The following is a 27,321-nucleotide window of genomic DNA, read 5'->3' on the forward strand; positions in this document are numbered from 1 at the left end:
CTTTTTTCTATCAATAGAAGCAGACCTACTGTTTTTGTATAAATTCAGTTGCCTCAATTTGCCTAGGCATACAGAGAATCACATATTGGTTCAAGAATGGTGCTGGAGATACAAAGAGAGATGATATTCATCTGTGGCTCAGAATATGCACACCAATATGTTGAAACAAGACATATTCCTCAATGTCGTGGTGCCAGGGACCATCAATAAACATTTCCTCGTGTCTTCCTGTTACATACATCGATACAATAATCAACATGTTCGATTATTTATATACACATGGCGACATCAAACACTGAAGGTGTGAAGGGTTTGACATCTGTGTGACCTTATACTAAGTGCAAGTTGCCGGCAAATTCTAACAAGTCAAGATTGGATTTACAAAGTGACCCAAGGAATAGCTAGAATGAGTACAGATGCAACTTTGTTCCTCATATTATAGGGTGCAGTGGTTCAGAGGAGGGAAACATGACGCAATTCACACACACCGTCTTGGGCTGATCCATATGCATGAAAATAAAAGAGCTATGGGGTGAACATTCTCTGCTGCTCAATATATTTCTGGCAAAGAAACAGGGCATCAAAATTAAATGAGACAGTCAAAAGCAATAGAAATCATAGGGTTAACAGAATCACTTGGAGCACGGGACTGAGATATATCGGTTGAGCAGAATAACTAGGACCACAAAATAATCCTAACTAAGAGTGCAACAGTCTGAGCCTACAGCAGCAGTTTACTGCCAAAACAACCCCTCTTTTATGGCCTGAAGAAACCAAGCAAAATCCTGAAACCAGCTAATGTATAGAGATGTCCAGCATGGGGAAGGATGATCTTGTCCATGCAAGGATGAGAATCATGTCAACCGGCAACCATGGCTGCGATGCACTAACCCTGCAAAGGAGGCAAATTGAAAGCAGCTCCGGTTAGTATCACGGCATGCAATTATAGTCATTTAGTTATATGTCTAGAAGATTGTTGTTACTGGCAAATAAATCACATTTTTTTTAAACAAGGCAAAAGACTTGCCATTTTCATACGAAGCAGAGAGTTGGAACAAAATAGCAAAGTACTTGCTCAACAGAATGTAGCTGGAACTGACTAATTTTGGGCGGCCAAACCTAAAGATTGACGAAATTCAGAGATACTACAACTAACTTCAGCTATGACGAAACTACATAAAAAAGATTGCATCAAAAAAAGATTGCATCAACTTCAGCTATAACTTCAGCTATTACTGAGTACAGATGCAAAAGGAAATGGTATAGCTAATAAAGAAGATTGCATCAAGCAAAACGGCAACTACATAAAAGGTTTCAAATATGTTAATTCCATCCACCATTGAGCTTCAGTTTTATAAAAATACAAGGGAATGTCCAGACAAATTCAGCAGTAATATATCACATTTTTTCTCAACACGCATTGAAAGCATGCCATTATGTTTTAATATGAAATAGTAGCATATTTAGGTGATAACAAGGATACATGTACAGCCAAACCTTATAATTGGCATGTATAGGCCACATTGCAGCAACCTAGACAATTTGCACAACATGAAAATATACTAACAGCTTAACTCATATTCTTGCTACATCAAAGAGCATACAAATCAAGCATGCAGAACATGTACTTACCAGAGCTGAGATAAACATTGCATTTCACAGAAGAATACCCCCTGAAGATGTCATATATTTCCGTGCATCTATCATTACTTGACGAGACCTCACCTGGCAGCCTCACAATCATCCTTTTAAGCATTGGTGCACAGCTGAATATTAGTTTCAAGAAATCAAGCTCATGAGCATCTCCTCTGAAGCCATGTATTTCTACTTCTTCAAGAGCAGTCAAGGAGATAATTTGTCTCCTCCAGTTCGTACACTCACAAGGACAATTTGCAGGGCAGGTTTCTTCCTCCTAAAACCAAATATGCGAATTGCTATGAAATGTCACTGTTGAGATATATAAGCAGAGCGGAGCATTACCTCTAATCTCAGAAGGGCGACCTTAAGCCTCCGTATGGCGCTACGAATCCGATTCAACCCAAGAAGATGCGACACAAATGCTCCAGAAACATGGCCCATTGCTGACAAATGCAGCTCCAAAGCAGAGAAGTCGACAATCATATGCTTCTCTATCTCCTGTGCGAAGTTGGTCTCTTCATCGGAAAAGGTAAACCAGCTCTGAAAAGCAAATTGGCAGATTTGTATCATTCATAAAATTTAGCTCAGCGGTCAATTCCAGTAAATTGACTAGAAGAGGAGGCACACATTGCAGGCATGAATCTGCAGCGAAGAGAGCTGCCCCTGTTTCTCTGCGGTATGCAGGCTCAGCTTCTCCAGGGTCCAAAGACCAAACCCAATAATTCCCTTGGCATAGAGGCATTGCCACGAGACGTTCTCCAGCATTGGTGCCACGATGGAGATGGTCACTTGATTGTAGGCGTGTAAGGACAGCGTCAACTGCTTGAGCATGGGGGCAACAATGTCGACCCGCCGTGCCCATAAATTCTTGCCGTCCATGACAAGCTCCTGCAGTGACGTTGAGTGGACTGTCCAGTCGTCATCGCCCAGACAAACGGGCTTCTTGAGCCTGAGCGCGCGCAGGTGTGGGCAGAGGGAGAGCAAGGCGCCGAGGTCGTCGCCGACCCAAATGCCCTCGAGACCGAGCACGCGCAGGTGTGGGCAGAACGAGATAAAGGCGCTGATGCTCTCAATTTTGCAGTCCCTGAGGGACAGTGATATGGCCATACGTACTGTTGTACCGCTTGAGATCACAAATATATATGTGCCCAGAATATTACAGATATGTGAAGATGAACAGGAGCTAGATAATGTAACTTGTACAGGTGATGGGACACTAAAAGAGTTGTGCTTGGTTCAGCTTAAAGAGAGAAACCAACAACTAAATATGTCACGTGAGGAAGAGTTTAGTGGAATATTACTGCTTGAAGATGTACATGCATGCAAGTCTGCATGGTGGCCTAATTACTCCGATGGATGTGTTGAGTTTTGCAAGGCAATACTAACGTGCGTTACATCACGGAAAGAAAAGGAGTCCTACTATGATACAAAGAATAAGACGAGATCAGATTGCTCTGGTTCGGTCAAGAAGATTAAAAAAAGAGAGCTATTTATTTTTCTACCATGGAAAGAAGACACGTGAAGCTGACAGGAGGAGTCCTAACGTGCGTGAATATCTTTCATTGTGTTCCATTGGCTGGGGCCCACCCCATAGAGATCGGCAAGATATTGTGTCAAGTTTAGAGTTCTGTTTAGGAAAATATTATGTCAGCTCTTATCTTTAGTTGTTTTCGTTTGGAAGTCACGAATAGATACGAGTTTAATCATTGTTAGATGGGTCGGCTATACTAGTATAAATAGCCAGGTCACGTTCCATGTAAAGGAGGTGATATTTTTATGATAGACACAATGTGTTTTTAGGGTAAATACCCGTATCGAGTTTTGGGGGAAGCTGTCTAAAAATCCCTAAGTTTTGGAGGAATCTTTAGAAAACCTCTGTGTTGCGATTTCTCTTCGTGGAAATTGTTTTGTGCGTGAGTACCGTCGTCGAGATTGGTTTTCTCGTGCTGAGCCGTAAGGTTCAAACCCTCTACTTCGTGTACTCCGCGTGCGCGGGCGAGAGGTTGCTACTACAGAAGGTGGAGTGTCGTGAAAGGTCGGGCGACAACAACAGATCGGATCTCACCACGGGGTTCGGTCCACATCAGGTGGTATTCAGAGCATCAGGTTGTTCACGACACTATGGAGAAGATGACGAGCGCATCGTCATTCAGTAAGTTAAGCTATGGATTTCAGTTGGAGGAGGAAGGCCGCTGGGCCGGGCTATTTCATACCCGTGTGGTGGTGAGAGAGAGATCATGTGCCATGACGATCGATCACATGAATTTGATCAACGCCGCAAGCATCGAGATGGTGGAGAAGCTAGAGCTACCAATGACACCACGCCCTACAACCTTACTTGTTCCGTTGGGGTCATGATGAGATCATCGTCACACACCAAACAAAGGTATCGTTTTTGCTGGAGAATTATTTTTGCGAGATTTTGTGTGACGTGATTCCGACACCGATGGTTTCGTGTCATTTGTTGCTGGGCAAGCCATGGTATATAGAACACGATGTTGCATATGATTGCCTAACACATAGATACACCGTCAAGAAGGGTAAGAAGTGCAACCTCATGCCCATGGGTGCGGATCGGTTTATCGCTTGGAGGAGAGAACATCAGAAGAAAATAAAAGAAGATGGAGATGCAAAAAATAACATGGTCGGAGCTGCTGAAATTTCTACCGTGGTCGTTCAGTCCGCAGATATAAGTATTGGCGACGAGATTGACACAGACATTATTGCTGAAGAGATTGACTTGAAACCGAGGACGGTTTCGTTTCAAGGAGGAGAGAATGATATGGCCATACGTACTGTTGTACCGCTTGAGATCACAAATATATATGTGCCCAGAATATTACAGATATGTGAAGATGAACAGGAGCTAGATAATGTAACTTGTACAGGTGATGGGACACTAAAAGAGTTGTGCTTGGTTCAGCTTAAAGAGAGAAACCAACAACTAAATATGTCACGTGAGGAAGAGTTTAGTGGAATATTACTGCTTGAAGATGTACATGCATGCAAGTCTGCATGGTGGCCTAATTACTCCGATGGATGTGTTGAGTTTTGCAAGGCAATACTAACGTGCGTTACATCACGGAAAGAAAAGGAGTCCTACTATGATACAAAGAATAAGACGAGATCAGATTGCTCTGGTTCGGTCAAGAAGATTAAAAAAAGAGAGCTATTTATTTTTCTACCATGGAAAGAAGACACGTGAAGCTGACAGGAGGAGTCCTAACGTGCGTGAATATCTTTCATTGTGTTCCATTGGCTGGGGCCCACCCCATAGAGATCGGCAAGATATTGTGTCAAGTTTAGAGTTCTGTTTAGGAAAATATTATGTCAGCTCTTATCTTTAGTTGTTTTCGTTTGGAAGTCACGAATAGATACGAGTTTAATCATTGTTAGATGGGTCGGCTATACTAGTATAAATAGCCAGGTCACGTTCCATGTAAAGGAGGTGATATTTTTATGATAGACACAATGTGTTTTTAGGGTAAATACCCGTATCGAGTTTTGGGGGAAGCTGTCTAAAAATCCCTAAGTTTTGGAGGAAGCTTTAGAAAACCTCTGTGTTGCGATTTCTCTTCGTGGAAATTGTTTTGTGCGTGAGTACCGTCGTCGAGATTGGTTTTCTCGTGCTGAGCCGTAAGGTTCAAACCCTCTACTTCGTGTACTCCGCGTGCGCGAGCGAGAGGTTGCTACTACAGAAGGTGGAGTGTCGTGAAAGGCCGGGCGACAACAACAGATCGGATCTCACCACGGGGTTCGGTCCACATCAGGTGGTATTCAGAGCATCAGGTTGTTCACGACACTATGGAGAAGATGACGAGCGCATCGTCATTCAGTAAGTTAAGCTATGGATTTCAGTTGGAGGAGGAAGGCCACTGGGCCGGGCTATTTCATACCCGTGTGGTGGTGAGAGAGAGATCATGTGCCATGACGATCGATCACATGAATTTGATCAACGCCGCAAGCATCGAGATGGTGGAGAAGCTAGAGCTACCAATGACACCACGCCTACAACCTTACTTGTTCCGTTGGGGTCATGATGAGATCATCGTCACACACCAAACAAAGGTATCGTTTTTGCTGGAGAATTATTTTTGCGAGGTTTTGTGTGACGTGATTCCGACACCGATGGTTTCGTGTCATTTGTTGCTGGGCAAGCCATGGTATATAGAACACGATGTTGCATATGATTGCCTAACACATAGATACACCGTCAAGAAGGGTAAGAAGTGCAACCTCATGCCCATGGGTGCGGATCGGTTTATCGCTTGGAGGAGAGAACATCAAAAGAAAATAAAAGAAGATGGAGATGCAAAAAATAACATGGTCGGAGCTGCTGAAATTTCTACCGTGGTCGTTCAGTCCGCAGATATAAATATTGGCGACGAGATTGACACAGACATTATTGCTGAAGAAATTGACTTGAAACCGAGGACGGTTTCGTTTCAAGGAGGAGAGAATGATATGGCCATACGTACTGTTGTACCGCTTGAGATCACAAATATATATGTGCCCAGAATATTACAGATATGTGAAGATGAACAGGAGCTAGATAATGTAACTTGTACAGGTGATGGGACACTAAAAGAGTTGTGCTTGGTTCAGCTTAAAGAGAGAAACCAACAACTAAATATGTCACGTGAGGAAGAGTTTAGTGGAATATTACTGCTTGAAGATGTACATGCATGCAAGTCTGCATGGTGGCCTAATTACTCCGATGGATGTGTTGAGTTTTGCAAGGCAATACTAACGTGCGTTACATCACGGAAAGAAAAGGAGTCCTACTATGATACAAAGAATAAGACGAGATCAGATTGCTCTGGTTCGGTCAAGAAGATTAAAAAAAGAGAGCTATTTATTTTTCTACCATGGAAAGAAGACACGTGAAGCTGACAGGAGGAGTCCTAACGTGCGTGAATATCTTTCATTGTGTTCCATTGGCTGGGGCCCACCCCATAGAGATCGGCAAGATATTGTGTCAAGTTTAGAGTTCTGTTTAGGAAAATATTATGTCAGCTCTTATCTTTAGTTGTTTTCGTTTGGAAGTCACGAATAGATACGAGTTTAATCATTGTTAGATGGGTCGGCTATACTAGTATAAATAGCCAGGTCACGTTCCATGTAAAGGAGGTGATATTTTTATGATAGACACAATGTGTTTTTAGGGTAAATACCCGTATCGAGTTTTGGGGGAAGCTGTCTAAAAATCCCTAAGTTTTGGAGGAAGCTTTAGAAAACCTCTGTGTTGCGATTTCTCTTCGTGGAAATTGTTTTGTGCGTGAGTACCGTCGTCGAGATTGGTTTTCTCGTGCTGAGCCGTAAGGTTCAAACCCTCTACTTCGTGTATTCTGCGTGCTCGGGCGAGAGGTTGCTACTACAGAAGGTGGAGTGTCGTGAAAGGTCGGGCGGCAACAACAGATCGGATCTCACCACGGGGTTCGGTCCACATCAGACAGCGTGCGGAGGGTGGGGAACTCGGCCCCGGCAGCCGGTGTGCGGAGGAGGAAGGGGATCCTCTCCAGCACGATCGAGGTGGCGCGGTGGAAGCACGGCAGGTCGACCTCTGTGGGAGCCGGATCTGGGTCCCACGGGAGGGCGAAGACGAGCTTCTCCGGCGCGAGCAGTGCGGCAGCGCGCAGCACCGATGTGACGTCATCGGCGTCGAAGATGGGCAGGTGTTCATCGGAGACGCGGATCTCGAGGAGGGAGACCGCGGGAGGGGGGCGGGCTACGCGGCCGAGCGCCACCTGGAGCGACGGGAAGGCGACGCCCTGGAAGGCGAGATCGCGGAGGCGGGCCCACAGGCCGCGCCATCGGCGGGAGACGAGGCCGGTGCGCGCGGCGGCGGCGGCGCAGCCGAGGCGGGCGAGGACCAGGAGGAGGAGATCTTCGGGGAGGGCGCTGAGGTAGTCCGCTCCGCCGGCAGAGCCTGGCTCGGAGGAACGCCGGCGGCGACTCGTACCCAACTCCATTGAAGTGAGCAAACCCCTGCCTCGGATGGCTGCCCTATATCAGGGCTTGACCATTTTTCAGGTACTTTGAGGCTAAAATTTAAAAGCCTCTCCAACAGCTGTTTTTTTGGAATACACATAGCATGCGTATCATTTCATTGATAGAAGAAGATAAAATGAATACATGAGATGGTGGTACAACACATGACATGGACGCGGAAGGCGTGAATATGATGCCCAAAGCGAAAAGATGAAAAATGCTCGACCCAACAAAGAAGAACACAGCTAAACTCTCCTACTAGAGAAGCTATCCAACTAACGACCAAACTAAAATAGCAATGTAATTTTAAACTGTCTAATCTGAAAATCAAAATCGGATATTCGGGTACACAACATATAAAATAGCACCGAACTTCCAAACCAAAAACCCACATTAATAAAATTATATTTCAAATAATAACTGGAATGTGAAAATGTAAACACAATAGTCATACAAACTTGATTATAAAATGAAATAATATATAATATATCAATATTTGGATTTAATTCATCAGCAACGTTAGGTAGTGGATATGGCGCCTATACTTATGTTTCTAGTTGTACACCATTCACATATTCATTGCTTGCTCTATTAATAGAAAATTTCTTCTGTCACTATGACTCGATTTTTGAAGTTAACATTCAACTATATATAACAAATCGCTCAGATCTATTGGTTTCAATCAAGTAATGGAGCCGGGCAGTGTCTCCCTGTTTTTTTTTTTAAATCGCTCATGAAGTTGTGATAATTCCTAATGATTAATTCATCATGCCCTGACCTGAAAATTTAAGCCCTAAGTCTATTAAGCCCCAAATCAGTTAGTAATCTTACCTGATCCTATAATGGAGGAAACGAGTAGTTAGGGATGCGGTCTGTTCCTAGGGATCATCTCTTGCTCTGTCCGCCGCCGGCCGCTCGCCGTCGGTCCGTCCCTGGTGTCGGATCGACTGATTCCCTCGAATAGCAGAACAGCCGTCAGGCGGGGAGAGGAGTGATGGGCCTGGAGTTGTCAATCGATCGTGTCGCTTCTCACGTCCAACAGCCGAAGAGGTCAAGTTTGATAGGGTGAAGTGGACTATTAGATCCCTGACTTACCATTAGAAAGAAAGCTTAGCCGCCGACGTCAATGTGTTAAGCACATAGGATATATTCGGCAAAAGTTAGTAAGAAGTAGAGTGAATTCTGAAACTCCAGCATTTAGGCCCGGATAGAATGAGTCCTCAAGCTTAGAATCATTTGGCCTAACCTTTTAAAAAAGTCAGCAGTACAGAATGCAACCGATCGCGTTACTACTTCTCACGTAAGCAGTTCACTAATGAAGAAAGCCTCGCGGGCCGGGTAAACCAACATGCAGAGGAGATTTGCTCCGTTGTGCCACGCACTAGTACGCTGTTCTGTAGCTAGCGAGCCCGGGCAAGTGCCCAGGGTCGCTGGGCACCGGCTCCGCCACTGTATGTTATGCACTTGACTGAGACTTGGTTAAATTTTAGTCGACTGAGACCTAGCCACATCTAAAATTTTTACATAATGTTTTTGGCTGCTCACAAAAGAGGCTCCAAGACTCCATGTGTTGCAAATATACATCACTTGAGCAGCTATAGTAAACCAAATCCCCCCGCGCGTGACCCAGGGGTTCAGTTTCTTCCCCTCGCCCGCCGGCCACTGCGTCGCCATGTCTAGCCCCTCCGACGCCGTGCCCGACCCCATGGTGATCGTCGTTGCTTCCGTCCTCCTTGCCATGGCTCCCCAGCCTCTGCCGCAGCTCCTTCCGCCATCGCCGTTACCATGGTCGCCGCACCTGTCTGCCATGGCGAATCCACGGCTCCGTGGTCGACCGCCATCGCCAGAATGGAGGTGCCTCCGCCACCGCCGAAGAAGGCCGCCGCCAGCAAGCCTCGGGGAGGCGGCTCGAAGAGGCTAGCGCGCGACCGAAGAAGACAAAGGCGGCGGCAAAAGGACACAACTTCGACAGCTCCTGCTATTTGTCGTGGCCCCTGCTACTGCTACGCCTCCTCCGTCCCCTCCCACGTCAGATATGGTGGACGTACCGTCAACACCCGCGCGCATGCGTACTTGACGTATGTCCCAAAGGTGAAAAAATGTTCGTTTTCCTCCTTATTTCTTGTGAAATTGAATGCAATCAAGAAGTGATGTGTTTGTATGTTCAATTATGTGCATGTAGTGTTGATGATGAAAGTCTCTTGCAATATACAAATGTTGCAGAGGATTTTGTCTCCCAAGATATCCCATCACAAGAGATTGAATCATAATATGATGAGGATGAACTTGACGGGGATGATGAGGGGTTCTTTGATGCTACACCTAGGGGAAGACTAGGAAACTAGACAAACGAATACATCTTGCTATGTTGGGCCTGGAAGGCACTATCTCTTGATGCAGCCACTGACACCAATCAACCAATGAGCAAATATTGGGCACGTATGAAGGAGTTCTTCGATGCATGCAACACAAATCGATATGACCAATCGGCTGCATCTCTTCGCCACCGATGGTCCACGATATCCGTGGATTTTCAAAACTGGTCCGGTTGCTTGAAAAATCTCGAGCGCATGAATCCAAGTGGCACCAACAATGATGATAGGGTAATCATGCTTGCTCTTAATTGTCGTGCGTTGATCATGCTTGATCTCAATTGTAGTATATACATCATTCTTCTTATTCTCACTTATGCTTCCTCTTAATTGTAGCTCAACATGGCTCAAGCGTTGTTTCACGGTAGAGGAAAGAATGGGGACAAGAAGAAGAAAGAGAAGGCCCTTTACTTTCGAAAGTGCTAATGTGATCACGAGCTGCAGTGCTCTCTTTATCTGTATTACATCCACTACATGAGTATATTGGATGTAATAAGGATAAATGGATATATGTACAGACGAACCTTATAATTGGCATGTAAACGGCACATTGCAACAACTATAGAGATTTCGCACAACATTAAAATCAATGACAACTTCACTTTGTATTCTTGTTGCATCTAAGAGCATGCTAATCACGAATGCAGAACATATACTAAGGAAAGAAACCTACATAAAATGTTCTGAATATTTTAACCCCATCAGTCATTCACCTTCAGTTTTATAAAAATATAAGGGAATGTGCATAAAAATTCAGTAGTTTTGTATCATATGTTTTTTCTCTAACACGCATTGAAAGCATGCCACTGTGTATTAGTAATAACTAGTACTCCCTTTATCTCATAATATAACACGTTATTTTGGATGTAACAACATCTTATATTATGGGACAAACCTTATAATTGGCATGTAAACGGCACATTGCAACAACTATAGAGATTTTGTATAACATTAAAATCAATGACAACTTGACTTTGTATTCTTGTTGCATCTAAGAGCATACAAATCAAGAATGCAGAACATATACTTACCAGAGCTAAGATAAAGATTGCATTTCACAGAAGAGTACTCCTTGAAGATGTCGTATATTTTCGTGCATCTATCATCACTTGACGAGACCTCACCTGACAGCTTCACAATCACTTCTTTAAGCATTGGTGCACAACTGAATACCAATTTCAAGAAATCAAGCTCATGATCCTCTCCTTTAAAGCCATCTATTTCTACTTCTTCAAGAGCAGTCAAGGGGATGATTTGGGTCCTCCAGTTTGTAGGCTGACAAGAACAATTTGCAGAACATACTCTTCTTTCCTAAAACAAAATATATGTAAACTAGTATGAGGTGTATTACCGATATATATAAGCAAAGCGGAGCATTATCTCTAATCTCAGAAGGGCGACCTTAAGCCTCCGTATAACACTGCGAATCCGATTGAACCCAAGAAGATGTGACACAAATGGTCCAATAACATGGCCCTTTGTTGTCAGATGTAGCTCCAAAGCGGAGAAGTCAACAACCATATGCTTCTCTATCTCCTGTTCAAAGTTGTCTTCTTCGTCTTCATTGGAAAACAAACGAAGTCTGAAAAAACAATTTGGTAGATTTGCATCATTCATAAAGTTTAGTTTAGGCCCCCCGCAAAAAAAAAAGTTTAGTTTAGGCCGCTATTTTAGTAAATTGAACAGGAGAGGACACACACCTGGGCATGAATGTGCAACGAAGTGAGCTGTCCCTGTGTGTCTGCCGTCTGTAGGCTCAGCATCTCGACGATCCAAAGACCAAAGGCAATAATTCCAGGGGCATAGAGCCACTGCCACGAGACATTCTCGATCATTGGTGCCAAGATGGAGATGTTCACCTGCATCTCGGTTTGTAAGGACACCGTCAATTGCTTAAGGATGGGAGCATCGATGTCGACTTGGTCTGCCCAGATGTTCTCCATGACAAGCTCCTGCAGCGACTCCGAGTGGACTGTCGTCCTCTCGTCGTAGTCGTCGTCGTCGTCGCCGAAGCGGCGCCAAATGCCCTTGAGACCGAGCACGCGCAGGTGTGGGCAGAGGGAGATAAAGGCGCCGAGGCTCTCGATTTTGCAGTCCGTGAGGGACAGCGTGCGGAGGGCGGGGAACTCGCCCCCGGCGGCCGGTGCGTGGTGGAAGAAGGGGATCGACTCCAGCACAATCGAGGTGGCGCGGTGGAAGCACGGCAGGTCGACGTCCGCGTCATTCGGATCTGGCTCGCACTGGAGGGCGAAAACGAGCTTCTCCGGCGCGAGCCGCGCGGCGGCGCGCAGCAGCGAGGTGACGGCGCCGGCGGCGGGCTCGCCCTCGGCCCAGTTCTGGCTATGGGAGCGGATCTCGAGGAGGGAGACCGCGGGAGGGGGTCGGGATACGCGGCCGAGCGCCGCCTGGAGCGACGGGAACGAGAGGCTCCGGAAGGAGAGGTCGCTGAGGCGGGCCCAGAGGCCGCGCCATAGGCGGGAGAGAAGGCCGGTGCGCGCGGCGGCGGCGGCGCAGCCGAGGCGGGCGAGGACCAGGAGGAGAAGATCTTCGGGGAGGGCGCTGAGGTAGTCAGCTCCGCCGGCAGGGCCTGGCTCGGAGGAACGCCGGCGGCGCCCCGTACCCAACTCCATTGAAGCTTGCAAAGCCTTGCAGTTGCATGAAAGCTAGAGAAAGACAGATGATTTGCTGCACAGTTTTCTCATTGACATCACGGGTATAAAATATAAATACATGTACAAAGGCTGCATGGATCAGCTAACCACCGAGCTAATCTAGGGAGAAAGGAGTGAATCGTTTTCCTCCTGTCCCTGGCGGCTGGAACCCTAGCCGCCGCCAGGAGACCCATGTATTTATATTGGAATACATATAGCATGCGTATCATTTCATTGATAGAAGAAGATAAAATGAATACATGAGGTGGTGGTACAACACATGACATGGACGCGGAAGGCGTGAATATGGTGCCCAAAGCGAAAAGATGAAAAATGCTCGACCCAACAAAGAAGAACACAGCTAAACTCTCCTACTAGAGAAGCTATCCAACTAACAACCAAACTAAAATAGCAATGTAATTTTAAGCTGTCTACTCTGAAAATCAAAATCGGATATTCGGGTACACAACATATAAAATAGCACCGAACTTCCAAACCAAAAACCCACATTAATAAAATTATATTTCAAATAATAACTGGAATGTGAAAATGTAAACCCAATTTTTCAGCGCCGTCCTCCGGCGGCTCCCCTCCGGCGGCGACCTCGGTCGTCGGTGGTGAGGGGGTCGCCGGATCCACGCGTGTGGATCGTTTTTACTTCCTCGTAGTTTAGATTTTTATGCTGTTCATCGTCTTTGTTTCGGCGGCGACGATGACAGCGCTGAATAAAGATTCTTCAGATCCTTCCTTGACAAGACCATTGGTCCTATGGTTGGGGATGGATCTGGAAACCAGTCTGTTCAAGCAAGGATGGCGTGGCGGCGGCGGCATCCTCGTGGTGGACCTGTATCCTCGGGCTCCGCCGTTGCACCGGCGTTTGCTCCAGCATCGGCGCGGAGCTTGGGAGGTAGTCCAGGAGCGGATGCAGATTGTGGTCTGCATTGACGACATCTGGAAGACGGAACATGTGCTGGGTTCGTGGTTCGTGGATGGCAGGTATGGTTTCCTTCCGCAACGTCTTAGTCGCGGTGGGGTGCCAGATCTGGAGTTCGATGGCGTGTCCGGGGTGTTGCCCCGGTCTGATTCGATCAACGGTAAGGGCTTCACTTTTTGTGAGCCACCTTGGAGGTCCGCAAAGCTGCATATCAGCGATGGAGCCGCGGCGAGATCGGGTGAGGAGGTGATCCATCATTCTTTTCTTTGGTGGCTGCTATCGTGGTGCCGAAGGCAGGTGATGGGCGTTGGTGTCAAGCTCAGAGATGTTCTGCTATCTTTTCAGTTTTGTCATATCGGTCCTTACGTGACTTGTACTTTAATCTTTATGATATGAATGAGACACGTATTACCATACCAAAAAAAATAATCTAGGGAGAAAGGATAAATGGATAACTATCATATACACGCGCTAACAAACCGGCTGCCATGGCAGCATATAGCACGGGCAGTTTCAACACCCCCGCAGTCGAAGCGTCGCCGTCGGTGATGCAGAGACTGGACCGAAAATCCGTGAAGACGGACGGTGGTAGCCCCTTAGTCATGATGTTGGCGAATTGCTGCGAGGTGGGTACATGAAGAACCCGAACGTGGCCGAGCGCAACTTTCTCTCATACAAAATGGATGTCAAGTTCGATGTGTTTCGTCCGGCGATGATGCACCGGTTGGCAGACATGTAGACACCGGACACGTTGTCGCAGTACACTACCGTGGCACGGCTGACGGTGCAGTGCAGCTCCGCGAGAAGCTGCCGCAACCAGGAGCACTCAGCGACGGCGTTCGCAACAGCACGGTACTCAGCCTCAGCGCTCAAAAGCGAGACCGTAGGCTACCATTTTGAAGACCATGAGATGAGTGCCGGGCCAAGGTAGAGGTAGTACCCCGAGGTGGAGCGGAGTGTGTCCGGGCAACCCACCCGGTCGGCGTCGGAGTAGGCGACAAGGTCAAGTGACGGCGATGCAGGCAGCGCGAGGCCGAGGGCTGGCGTGCCGCGAATGTACCGAATCACCCGCTTCACCAAGGCCCAGTGTACGTCACGGGGTGCATGCATATGCAAGCAGGCCTGCTACACCGCGTATGTAAGATCAAGGTGCGTCAGTGTAAGGTACTGCAGACTTGCAGAGAGGGGCACCTATACCAGGGCCGTGACCCTAAAAAACCAGGGCCGTGCCTAGCCGGCACTCGTGGTCCAGGCACGACGACGACATAGCAAGGATACGGGCCGGCCCATCGGCACGCTTAGCCCACCAGTTCGTCTAATTTTGGGATGCTTTTTTTTCTACTTCGGCCGTTTTGGGGGAGCTCCTATACGCCGCGCCCGCGTGCGTCCGGTCGTCGCGGCTTCGCTAAAGCGACGCGCACACGGGCCGACCCGATTATCACGCGGTAGGGAAAATTCGAAACAAAAAAAGCGAACGCGTGGAATCAAACCTCCATTGAAGCTTGCAAAGCCTTGCAGTTGCAGACTTGCAGATAGGGGCACCTATACCAGGGCCGTGACCCTAAAAAAACCAGGGTCGTGCCTAGCCGGCACTCGCGGTGCAGGCACGAAGACGACATAGCAAGGAGACGGGCCGGCCCATGGGCACGCTTAGCCCACCAGCTCGTCTAATTTTGGGATGCTTTATTTTCTACTTTAGCCGTTTTGGGGGGAGCTCCTATATGCCGTCTGCGTGCGTCCGGTCATCACGGCTTCGCTGAAGCGACGCGCACACGGGCCGGCCTAATTATCATGTGGTAGGGAAAATTCAAAACAAAAAAAGTGAACGCGTGGAATCGAACCTCCATTGAAGCTTGCAAAGCCTTGCAGTTGCAGACTTGCAGATAGGGGCACCTATACCAGGGCCATGACCCTAAAAAACCAGGGCCGTGCCTAGCCGGCACTGGTGGTCCAGGAACGATGACGACATAGCAAGGAGACGGGCCGGCCCATCGGCACGCTTAGCCCACCAGTTCGTCTAATTTTGGGATGCTTTTTTTTCTACTTCGGCCGTTTTGGGGGGAGCAAATTGATACGTCTCCAACGTATCTATACTTTTTGATTGTTCCATGCTATTATATTACCCTTTTTGGATGTTTATGGGCTTTATTTTACACATTTATATCATTTTTGGGACTAACCTAGTAACCGGAGGCCCAGCCCGTATTGCTGTTTTTTTCCTATTTCAGTATTTCAAAGAAAAGGAATATCAAACGGAGTACAAACGGAATGAAACCTTCGGGAGCGTGATTTTTGGAACGAACGTGATCCAGAGGACTTGGAGTGCAAGTCAAGAAGCAGCCGAGGCCTCCACGAGATAGGAGGGCGCCCCCCCTATATGGCGCGCCCCCTGTCTTGTGGGCCCCTCGGGCGTCCACCGACGTACTTCTTCCTCCTATATAAGCCTAAGTACCCTGAAAACATCCAGGGAGCCATCAAAACACAATTTCCACTGCCGTAACCTTCTGTATCCGCGAGATCCCATCTTGGAGCCTTCGCCGGCGTTCTGCCGGAGGGGGAATCGACCATGGAGGGCCTCTACATCAACATCCTTGCCCCTCCGATGAGTTGTGAGTAGTTTACCACAGACCTACGGATCCATAGTTATTAGCTAGATGTCTTCTTCTCTCTTTTTGGATCTCAATACAATGTTCTCCCCCTCTCTTGTGGAGATCTATTCGATGTAAACTTTTTTTGCGGTGTGTTTGTCGAGATCCGATGAATTGTGGGTTTATGATCAAGTTTATCTATGAGAAATATTTGAATCTTCACTGAATTCTTTTATGTACAATTGAGTTATCTTTGCAAGTCTCTTCGAATTATCAGTTAGGTTTGGCCTACTAGATTGATCTTTCTTGCCATGGGAGAAGTGCTTAGCTTTGGGTTCAATCTTGCGGTGTCCTTACCCAGTGACAGAAAGGGTTGCAAGGCACGTATTGTATTGTTGCCATCGAGGATAACAAGATGAGGTTTATATCATATTGCTTGAGTTTATCCCTCTACATCATGTCATCTTGCTTAAGGCGTTACTCTGTTCTTATGAACTTAATGTTGGGGAACGTAGCAGAAATTCAAAATTTTCCTACGTGTCACCAAGATCTATCTATGGAGAAACCAGCAACGAGGGGAAGGAGAGTGCATCTACATACCCTTGTAGATCGCTAAGCGGAAGCGTTCAAGAGAACGGGGTTGAAGGAGTCATACTCGTCGTGATCCAAATCACCGGAGATCCTAGTGCCGAACGGACGGCACCTCCGCGTTCAACACACGTACAGCCCGGTGACGTCTCGCATGCCTTGATCCAGCAAGGAGAGATGGAGAGGTTGAGGAAGACTCCATCCAGCAGCAGCACAACGGCGTGGTGGTGATGGAGGAGCGTGGTAGTCTAGCAGGGCTTCACCAAGCACCGCGAGATATGAGGAGAAGGGAGAGAGGTAGGGCTGCGCCAAGAGGAGAAGGGAGAGATTCTCGTGTGTTGGGCAGCCCCAAAACCCCCACTATTTATAGGAGGAGGGGAGGGGGCTGCGCCCCCTCTAGGGTTCCCTCCCCAGGGGTGGCGGCAGCCCCCAGATGGCATCTGGTGCGGCCAGAAGGGGGAGAGGGGGGAGGCGCACCTAAGGTGGGCCTTAGGGCCCATCTGCCCTAGGGTTTGCCCCCTTCCCCACTTCCCTTGCGCCTTGGGCCATGTGGGGGGGCGCACCAGCCCACCTGGGGCTGGTCCCCTCCCACACTTGGCTCATGCAGCCCCCCAGGGTTGGTGGCCCCACTTGGTGGACCCCCGGGACCCTCCCAGTGGTCCCGGTACGTTACCGGAAAAACCCGAAACTTTTCCGGTGACCAAAACAGGACTTCCCATATATAAATCTTTACCTCCGGACCATTCCGGAACTCCTCGTGACGTCCGGGATCTCATCCGGGACTCCGAACAACATTCGGTAACCACATACAAACTTCCTTTATAACCCTAGCGTCATCGAACCTTAAGTGTGTAGACCCTACGGGTTCGGGAGACATGTAGACATGACGGAGACGTTCTCCGGTCAATAACCAACAGCGGGATCTGGATACCCATGTTGACTCCCACATGTTCCATGATGATCTCATCGGATGAACCACGATGTCAAGGACTCAATCAATCCCGTATTCAATTCCCTTTGTCTAGCGGTATTTTACTTGCCCGAGTTTCGATCGTCGGTATACCGATACCTTGTTCAATCTCGTTACCCGGCAAGTCTCTTTACTCGTTCCGTAACACATCATCTCGTGATCAACCCCTTGGTCACATTGTGCACATTATGATGATGTCCTACCGAGTGGGCCCAGAGATACCTCTTCGTTTACACGGAGTGACAAATCCCAGTCTCGATTCGTGCCAACCCAACAGACACTTTCGGAGATACCTGTAATGCACCTTTATAGCCACCCAGTTACATTGTGACGTTTGGTACACCCAAAGCATTCCTACGGTATCCGGGAGTTGCACAATTTCATGGTCTAAGGAAAAGATACTTGACATTAGAAAAGCTTTAGCATACGAACTACACGATCTTTGTGCTAGGCTTAGGATTGGGTCTTGTCCATCACATCATTCTCCTAATGATGTGATCCCGTTATCAACGACATCTAATGTCCATAGCCAGGAAACCATGACTATCTGTTGATCACAACGAGCTAGTCAACTAGAGGCTCACTAGGGACATATTGTGGTCTATGTATTCACACGTGTATTACGATTTCCGGATAATACAGTTATAGCATGAATAAAAGACAATTATCATGAACAAGGAAATATAATAATACTTTTATTATTGCCTCTAGGGCATATTTCCAACACTTAATACTCTAGATGCAAGCAGAAGTCGGTCGATGTGTGGAGTAATAGTAGTAGATGCAGGCTGGAGTCGGTCTACTTGTTGCGGACGTGATGCCTATATACATGATCATGCCTAGATAATCTCATAATTATTCGCTTTTCTATCAATTGCTCGACAGTAATTTGTTCACCCACCGTAATACTTATCACTACAAAAAAAAATATACTTCCATGATGATACATGTTTGTCACAGTAGGTCGCATTTTTTGTCATGCATGTACATCCATGACGATTTTATGACAGAATCAAGATAGTCATACCTGTGCTGTCGTAGAAGTGTTCCATGACATTACCAAAATTATCATCACAGAAGTGTCCACTTCCATGACGATAAATCGTGCGTCACAGAAGTGCTTTCGTCAAGGGTGACCGACACGTGGCATCCACCGTAACGGAACACCGTTAAGCTATCGGGTCGGGTTTTGGATCCGATAACCCGTTAACAGCCCCGACCAATGGGGATTTTCCATGTGTAAAATCATCATTGGCTGGAGGAAACGCGTGTTGGCTCATCGTTGGGATAGATGTCATCCACTCATTGGACAAAAGGCTCCTATGATACGTCGACACGTGGCATGGCCCATCAAGTTTAAATGGGCCGGCCCAACTAAAGGCCCACAAGATTTTGCGGACCATAATGGGCCGGCCCAGCTAAAGGCCCACGAGATTTTGCGGACCATAATGGGCTGGCCTACCTAAAGGCCCACAAGATTTCGCGGGCCATAATAGGCCGGCCCAGGTAAAGGCCCACAAGATTTTTGTGTGCCGTAATGGGCCGGCCCAGGTAAAGGCCCACAAAATTCTTGCGGATCATAATGGGCCGGCCCAGCAAAAGGCCCACGATATCTCGTCGACATTAATGGGCCGACCCAGCTGTAGGCCCACAAGATTTTGAGGACCCTAGTAGGCCGGCCCATGAACTGGCTGCCATGTTTTGGGCCAAATGTCGGCCCATATTTGATCCAGTCCATTAATGGCCTGCCACATTCCGGGCCTAATAATGGGCCATATAAGATCCGACCCTTTAAAAGCCTCCCACTTTTTGGGCCAAATCGCGGCCCAGATCAGTTCCAGCCCTTTAAGAGGCTTTGGGCTCAATTATGGCCCATATCAGATTCGGCCCGTTAACTGGACGCTATGCTTTTGGGCCCACTTTCTAAAGGCCCATTTAGTAATTCGGCCTGATATTAGTTTTGGCCTGTTAAGGGCCCATTTAACACTTCGGCCCTATATTAATTTTGGCCTATTAAAAGCCCGTCATATAGTTGGGCCTAACTACGGCCCGGTTTGCATCCGGCCTGCTCGCAGCCGATATCTGATTGGGCCAAACAAGGACCGAGACAACTTTGGCCTATTAAAAGCCCGTGAATTGATTCACACAATCATGGGTCGGGGTCCATTTCAGGCTGCTGCCAGCCCGTGAGCTATTCGACACGTTTCAGGCCCAACCTACTTCTCAGCTTCCTAAAAGCCCATTGAGTTTTCTTGCGGAAAGGGGGTCGGGGGTTACTCGGCCTATTAAAGGCCCGAATCTACTAGTGGGCCAGTTTGACGGGGCCCATGATGCGGATCATACATCGTGATTGCATGACGGCCCGATTATGTACCGTAATTTTATAGTTTGGCCGGTTTACTATGAAGACAAGATATATATATATATATATATATATATATATATAGTAAAATAACTGTAGCATCGTGAATAAGAAAAAAACGTAGACTATGCAATAAAGAAATTACGGCATATTACATCCACAGGGCATCAAAGTTCGCCACTATGATAATAAATCACAAGCAGACAGCAGATTACATACACTGGTCATCAAAGATCGCCACCAGTGCAAATAAACACGCCGACAAAATAATATACAAAATCATCAGCACTTCAATAGATTTCAAGAAAGGTTAGCCCTGCTGGGGAGCTGCAGCGCAAGCAGCTAAGCAAGATGATGAGACTGCACTTGTTCAACACTTATATCTTCCTCACTCTGAAAGATAAACAAGCAGACAGATGACAGGTTTTTCACATAAAAGTATCAGTGCTGACAATTCATCACATTTCTTACTGACGAATAAAGTGACACAGTTTAAAATTGCATTAACACAATATGGTATTGTTCAGGTCAAGACATGGCAGGAAATGACATTGTGAAGGAGTTGGCAGCTTCACGACACCACTGGATTACAGATCAAGAACTCATAAGTATCAATGGTTAGTGTGCTGTCAATTTATCCCATTTCAGATTGGCAAATAAAGAGACGGTTTAAATAATAGTAGAATGATATGACATTGTTCATAGTTAAGACATTGTAGAATATGACATTGTGCTGTAGTGGGTAGGTTCACCACACCACTGGATTACGGATGAAGAACAGAAGCATACATGCAGTGCAAAAGAAGATCACTTGCTCTGTATAGTTTAATTTACATGGTATGAAGAAGGAACTTGGTTGTACAACTGAAAACTTAAATTGAGAAGGACAAACTTTTGTTTATGAACTACATAATAAACTTTAAACATGCAATTTGATGCAAACACCAAAAATAAACAGCTGTTGCAGTCATGCCTAACCAAATATACACAACAAAGTTTGAAGGCTTGAGAAGGACAAACTTACATTACTGGTGAAGACAGGCTCTATAAAGCCCTTGTCCATGCTGATGGGGGGGGGGCAATTCAAGAAGTTTAGCACAAAATCTTCTTCATAAGCATTGCCTTTATTCTACATTTTGTTAAGAGTAAATATAGATGTGATAATATACGAAAAAATGGAGAATATTTAAGATAAGATGAAGAGTGATGCTACATAACCAAGTAGCTATAAATGTATGTGCAGCGATACAGGCAAAAGGCACAGCCAAGAGCAATGCACAGCTAAACTTCTTCAGTACCAACCTTATGGTAAGAGTAAATATAGATCTGATGTGTAGAAAATGGAGGGCAAAGGAAAATAAGCTGCAAAGTGATGGTACATGAACAACTACCTGTCAATATAAGTACACTGATAAAGGACATCATGTACTTACAAGAACAATGCAGCGCTAAAAAAATTCATTGGCATTGGATATATTCTACACTAATGTAACTATTCATACAGATCAGATAATTTGGAGCGAACAATTGATAAGCAAGCTATCATGCATACTGCTGTCACATAATGAACCAGGTATGTATGCAAGTACAGTGATACAGGACAACAGGTACTAACAAGAGCAAAGCAGCGGGCCGCATATTTGCGATATCCTGTCGCTCTTTTCAAACCGGAATTCTTCTTCGAGCAGATTTCCTGCAAAAAAGATCCGTAAGGCACATGCGGAAAAGTAGAAGTTCAAATTGTCATGTGATTTCATAGACATGCGGAAAAGTAGAAGTTCAAATTTCCTGGAAACGAGACCAGTGCATCACAAGGTTTTTCCATCCAATGTCTTCTAAATTTAGCACAGGAGATTTCACTAGAAATTCGTTTATAGACTTGCCATCAAAGTGTGATTTCCTCAGGTAACACCGATACTGCTGCAATGCTTCCTTGAAAAGCACAAGCAAGCTTTGCTCGTCATGACTATCCAGATTGACCCTCGCCTAGTTACAACAATGTAATGTAAATCATTGATGTGTTCGATCAGCAGAAAATAGGAAAATAATAACCATGAATAATAGCACTTACACGTAAGTTGGACAGGAAGATGTGAAAATGGTGTTTGTCTTCACTATAATCTTCCCATGATGGGAATATATGCACGTAGTCCCTAACAACATTGAAAGCATTGTCTTTCAAACTGGGAATAAATGGAATGGGGTTCCAATCTGCAGGAATTGGCCGTCTCTGCAGTTGGGATAGGTCTTCGGCCGGTGGACTTGCTGTACTTTTTGCTGGAGTGGGATTTTTCTGTGGTACGGCTGGTGCTATGGCAAATGAAATCGGTATACCTTTTGCTGGAGTGCAGGTCCTGTGTGGTGGGGCTAGTGGTGTGGCCAGTGAAGTATGGGTACAGTCTGCTGGAGTCGGTCCTACGTTTTGTGTCACTGGTTGTACAGCCAATATAAGTGGGGCGCTGTCTGATTTCTCCGGCACCACCATTTTTTCAAGGACTTTGCTGGTGCTCCTTCAGGTTCGGCAATCACCCTCTTCCTTTTTGATGTCTGATGCACAAGAACAACATTTGAGTGGAAAAACATGGTATGATGACAGATGGAATATGTATTGATAATGGATGGGCATGGCATCTCGAGTTATATGATGAGTAAACTAAGCAGATGGCGGTGCAACAAAGTAGAAGAAATGCAAGACAACATATGCAAGATACGCGCAATCAATAAAACCTTGCCAAATTAGAACAGGCACCTTGATGGGTGAACAGGACAGGCCATCTGCCTTTGACTCCTCGAGGTTAGAATAGTCATTAGGATGATATTCTGAACAAGAATCAACAGGTGGGGAGCGTACGAGTTTCATTGCTTCCAGAATGGCACTCAATGCCTTGGTGCCAATTTTGTAAGTCATTGCAGTGTTCCACAATATTCTTCTGATGCGCGGATTCTGATATTCACTGTAATTGCGTATAATATCTGAGAACCATGAAAACATAAATAGTTGTGAGATTATCTTTGTAATGCAGATGATATTCTAATATAGGGGCGCCCCTGTAAACACTTATGTGCTATCACTGGATTCTGATGAGAGAGATCATATGTGCTGTAATATGGTGCGTGCATTTATATAATCTGGCACAAGTACACAAAAAAATAGGCTCCAGAAGTAAGGATAGCTGAGAGATGATAGGTTCATAATATACTGTATAGAGAGTTTATTGCCAAACCATGATAACAAGAGCACACAACAACTAGGCAGATCATAGTGTACATAACAGGGGTACACCATAACCACGATATATAAATCGGGAAAGTGGAACTGGCTTGAAAATACGGTGTTGTATTGCCGCTAGTAATTGAAAGCCTATCGATCACGTACAGGCCAGCTCTATCAAACATGGTAAAGAAGAACAAGAAGATTTTGGATAATAAAATATTGGTTGTGCAGTGCCCACACATGATGAACCAGAGCGCATTAAGAATGCAACTCCCAGCTGTCTCTCGACCATTTCAGGCGGTTGGATGAAGATCCTACGTCTCCTAACCCTTCTTCTTCCTCGTCTCTGATTCTTCCCATACAGAACACTGCACGGGCCGCCGGCCGGACCACCGGCCCCCTCCGCCTGTGTTCCTCCGCCACCCCCACCCCCCACCCGCGTCGAGTTTTCTTCATTCGGCGAGGCCCCACAACCACCCGAGCCCCTTGGATCGCACCGGCGAACTTCGGCGAGCTCTAAAAAATTGACTGACCCAATTTTGAAATTTAGTCTACTGTGATTTAACTAGTGTGGAATATAAAAGGGGAAAACCATAAGCATTGGGAGTATAGTGTTGAGCGTGCCATGGCGGATCCGAGGGTGCAAACCAGACAAAGGCAACTTCGCAACCAAGACAAGAAATCAGAGTAAAGCAGTGGCAATCTATTTTCTTGCTGCAATAAATAAGTTGAGCAGATACGAAAGAGTACCGCCTCTGGTGCGGCGCCATGTACGCATCTGCTGAGAATTTGACGGTGTTGCGGTAGCGATGGCTGTCGGTGGCGTGGAAGCAGATCTAGGAGGGTAGATGGTGGCGGCGGGGTGCGGTGGACGAGACGGTCATAGGAGCGGCGCTGGCAAGGTGGACGACGTCGGGGATGAAGCGAGAGGCGGGATGCAAGGATCCCGGTTCGAAGGCGTGGATGAGAGAGGTCGATCTCTTGTAATGGACGACGGCGTCGGGGTATCAGCTCCGGCATGGTGGAGGAGGACGGCGGTTTGATGGGGTGGCGGACGGCGGCGGACGAAGGAGGGTGGGGTGGAGAGGGTGTTTTGGCGCCCACGGAGTACGAATGGGGAAAAGGGAGGTAGAGAGGAAGGGGGGACCATGTATTCAGGGCGCGCTTGTCTCAAATGCGAAGAAATTTACAAACTTAGCCCCCGTTTCAAATTTCTACTACATCACAGCAACATTAGTCGGTTGGGGATAGGACGGTAATCTCGCATACACCGAATATTTGCCGACGAGAGTTTGTTTTTGGCGCCCACCGTGTATGAATATGAATCGGGGAGGGAGTCGATTTCGGCCGAGGGCACACTGTGTTTTGGCGCCCACCGTGTATGAATCCGGGTGAGAGGCGGTTACGTCACGTTTGGGTGAAATTACAAACCTACCCCTATCGAAACCTATAGAAATCCAGCAGATAGGCTTTGCGTGGCAGGGATAGGCAGTAGTGATTTCCATCTCGCAGATTTTGGTTTCGGGCGGTTACTGCGACTTTCCCCGCTTCGTTCAAATTTTGCAGAGTGCACGTTTACCGTGCCAACTCAATTCGAATCCCGTTTGTATTCTATTTTTTTCGGGCGGGATCCATTTTCAATTGGAATTACATTCTATATACATCATTTTTTATATATACTTTCAAAAGCACAACACCATTTATACATAAATATGGTTTACAAATGGCATGATCTCAGATTCATAAGGTTGTATCCATCAATTTGGATTTTCAAATATTTGAAACCACTTTATGTTGAAATCCAATGTATGCATTCCTCGCTAACTGTCTCCAATTAATGTGTGTTTCATGCGGGTTTTTTTAACTTCTCAAACATGTATAATGTGTTTCACACACGCAACATATAGTGTAATCCCGTTTAGACATTAATTGCATATAAACCATGCATTGTTTGTAATTGAAGAATCTATGGATCACCAATATTGATAAACTATATAACATTACACGTGTGCCCAAATTCAAATGAATATGCATGTTTGATACACCAATTTGCGTTATGATATTATCGATGTCGTGATCTCCAGTTTAAATATTTGAATCCCCTTTAATCCAGATATTCGTCTCATATAGCTATCACTCATGCTTATATAGGACTATCTCTCTGGACCTATACGCGTTCATCGTCTCTCAGGTATCTCTCGTGCTACCTGTATGTCGACAATGATCTTTTATCTTCGTAACACACTGACGGTACTCTCTCCCTCGACCTTCATCACTCTATCTCTCTCTAAGTATATCTCGCTCCCTGCTATGTGTCTCTAACTATGATTCTCCATGTGGAATCTCTTTCTCTCACACAAACACAAAACTTTGTCTCCCGGGGTCTCATTTCTCTCTACTATTCCCATGTGTGCCACTCGCACACCCCTCATACAGAGATGTCTTTCGCTCCTTAGATATGAGAACCTACGACTCTTCCTCTTCAATATCTCTTTCTCACACACAAACACAAACTCTGTCTCCCAGGGTCTCATATTTCTCCATTGTTCTCTTGTATGTCGCTCACACACACCCTCTCTCCCTAGAGATATCTTGCGTTCCCTCATATGTCTCTCTAGCTATCACTCTCGTTGTGAAATATCTTTCTCTCTCGCAGACACAAAACTCCGTCTCTCTGGATCTCATTTCTCTCTGATATCTGTTTGTATGTGACTCACATGCACCCTCTCTCTATCTCTCTCACACCCACACACATAACCCAGCCTTCTGATCCACTCGACTCCTATCTCTAACGCACACTAGCTAGCATCTTTATCTTTCTATTTATCTGTTTCTCCATCAACCTTCTTTCTCGCCCTCACTCTTGATTCCTATCACGCACACTACATATGTTTCTCTCTACATGTAGTCAAGTGCCCTCTCACACACATATATAACTTCACCCTTTGAACCACCCGACGGTCATCTCCAACACCCAAACTAACGGATGTCCCTCTAGCTAGCATCTCCATCTCTGTATCTATCTGTAGTTTCTCCGTCAACATTTCTTTCTCGCACGGAGTCTTGCTTCCTATCACCCACACTATATATGTCTCTCCATACATATGCATTTATAGGTTGATCTCTTTTGCACAATCGTTGCGCCTCACCCCCTTCTGCTCACCATAGATGCATGCTCCAGCCCACGCCACTATCTCTTAAAGACAAAAACACATGCTCAATTGTCGGGCCTTCTTCCCTGCATTCTCACATGCATGCATATTGTCATACCGATCCGTCTCTCCCATGTCGTTGATCTTATGACTTATGTCTTCTTTCTTTTATCTCGATCATGTGCGTGCGCACACATACACATCCCACGTATACATGTATACCTCTCACACATGCACGTTCAAGGTCTCTATGTCTCCATACGTAGATAATTACCCTCAATCCTAACGCCACATCGAATTGTTCTCCTCTTTTTTGCACATAACTTCCGCCTGGATGGGTAAAACACACACTCACACTTAACAATCTCCTTCTAGCTACCCCCCCAGCGCCTCTCACACCTCCCCTATATCCCCGAAACCAACAAGACCATCCCTTTGTTTAATTCCCGCCTACATGCACCATCGATATATAGTAGTCTTCCTTGGTGTCTCTCGAACAAACACGTTCTCTCGATGTCGACTCCTCTCACGCACATGCACCTTCTCTTCCCTCTCGGGCATTTTCTCTCTCGCACCCCATCGTTGGTGGCCTCTGCCATACACATCACCTCTCTATGATGAAGCCATGCACACTTAAATTACATCCGCCACAGAGGAACCCGCGACACACACACACACACACACACACACACACACACACACCCCACACACACAATAAGACTCCATCTCTCTCTCTCTCTCTCACACACACACACACACACAACACACACACACACGCAACCCCCCCACACACACTTAGACTCCATCTCTCTCTCTCTCTCTCACACACACACAAACTAAGACTCCATCTCTCTCTCTCTC

The 27,321-nt window shown here is 46.3% G+C and overlaps 1 protein-coding gene across 1 annotated transcript; it reads right to left on the reverse strand.

Moving 5' to 3' along the window:
* Positions 1–1,591: 1,591 nt before the first annotated feature.
* Positions 1,592–7,636, reverse strand: LOC123158364 (uncharacterized). Its single transcript, XM_044576386.1, has 4 exons — positions 7,069–7,636; positions 2,266–2,761; positions 1,981–2,178; positions 1,592–1,912 (listed from the first exon to the last, which is right to left on the reverse strand). Exons 1-4 carry the CDS (start codon positions 7,608–7,610, stop codon positions 1,592–1,594), a joined length of 1,557 nt encoding a protein of 518 aa, XP_044432321.1. The 5' UTR covers positions 7,611–7,636.
* Positions 7,637–27,321: the final 19,685 nt, after the last annotated feature.

This window comes from Triticum aestivum, chromosome 7B (assembly GCF_018294505.1).
Source record: "Triticum aestivum cultivar Chinese Spring chromosome 7B, IWGSC CS RefSeq v2.1, whole genome shotgun sequence".
Taxonomy (NCBI): domain Eukaryota; kingdom Viridiplantae; phylum Streptophyta; class Magnoliopsida; order Poales; family Poaceae; genus Triticum; species Triticum aestivum.

Excerpts from the sequence above, each read along its gene's own strand:
- LOC123158364 (XM_044576386.1), bottom strand. The coding sequence starts at position 7,610 with ATGGAGTTGGGTACGAGTCGCCGCCGGCGTTCCTCCGAGCCAGGCTCT. Across the intron at positions 2,762-7,068 it reads GATGTGGACCGAACCCCGTG|CGGTACAACAGTACGTATGG; the intron begins GTGAGATCCGAT and ends TGTGATCTCAAG. Across the intron at positions 2,179-2,265 it reads TGCAGATTCATGCCTGCAAT|AGCTGGTTTACCTTTTCCGA; the intron begins GTGTGCCTCCTC and ends TTTGCTTTTCAG.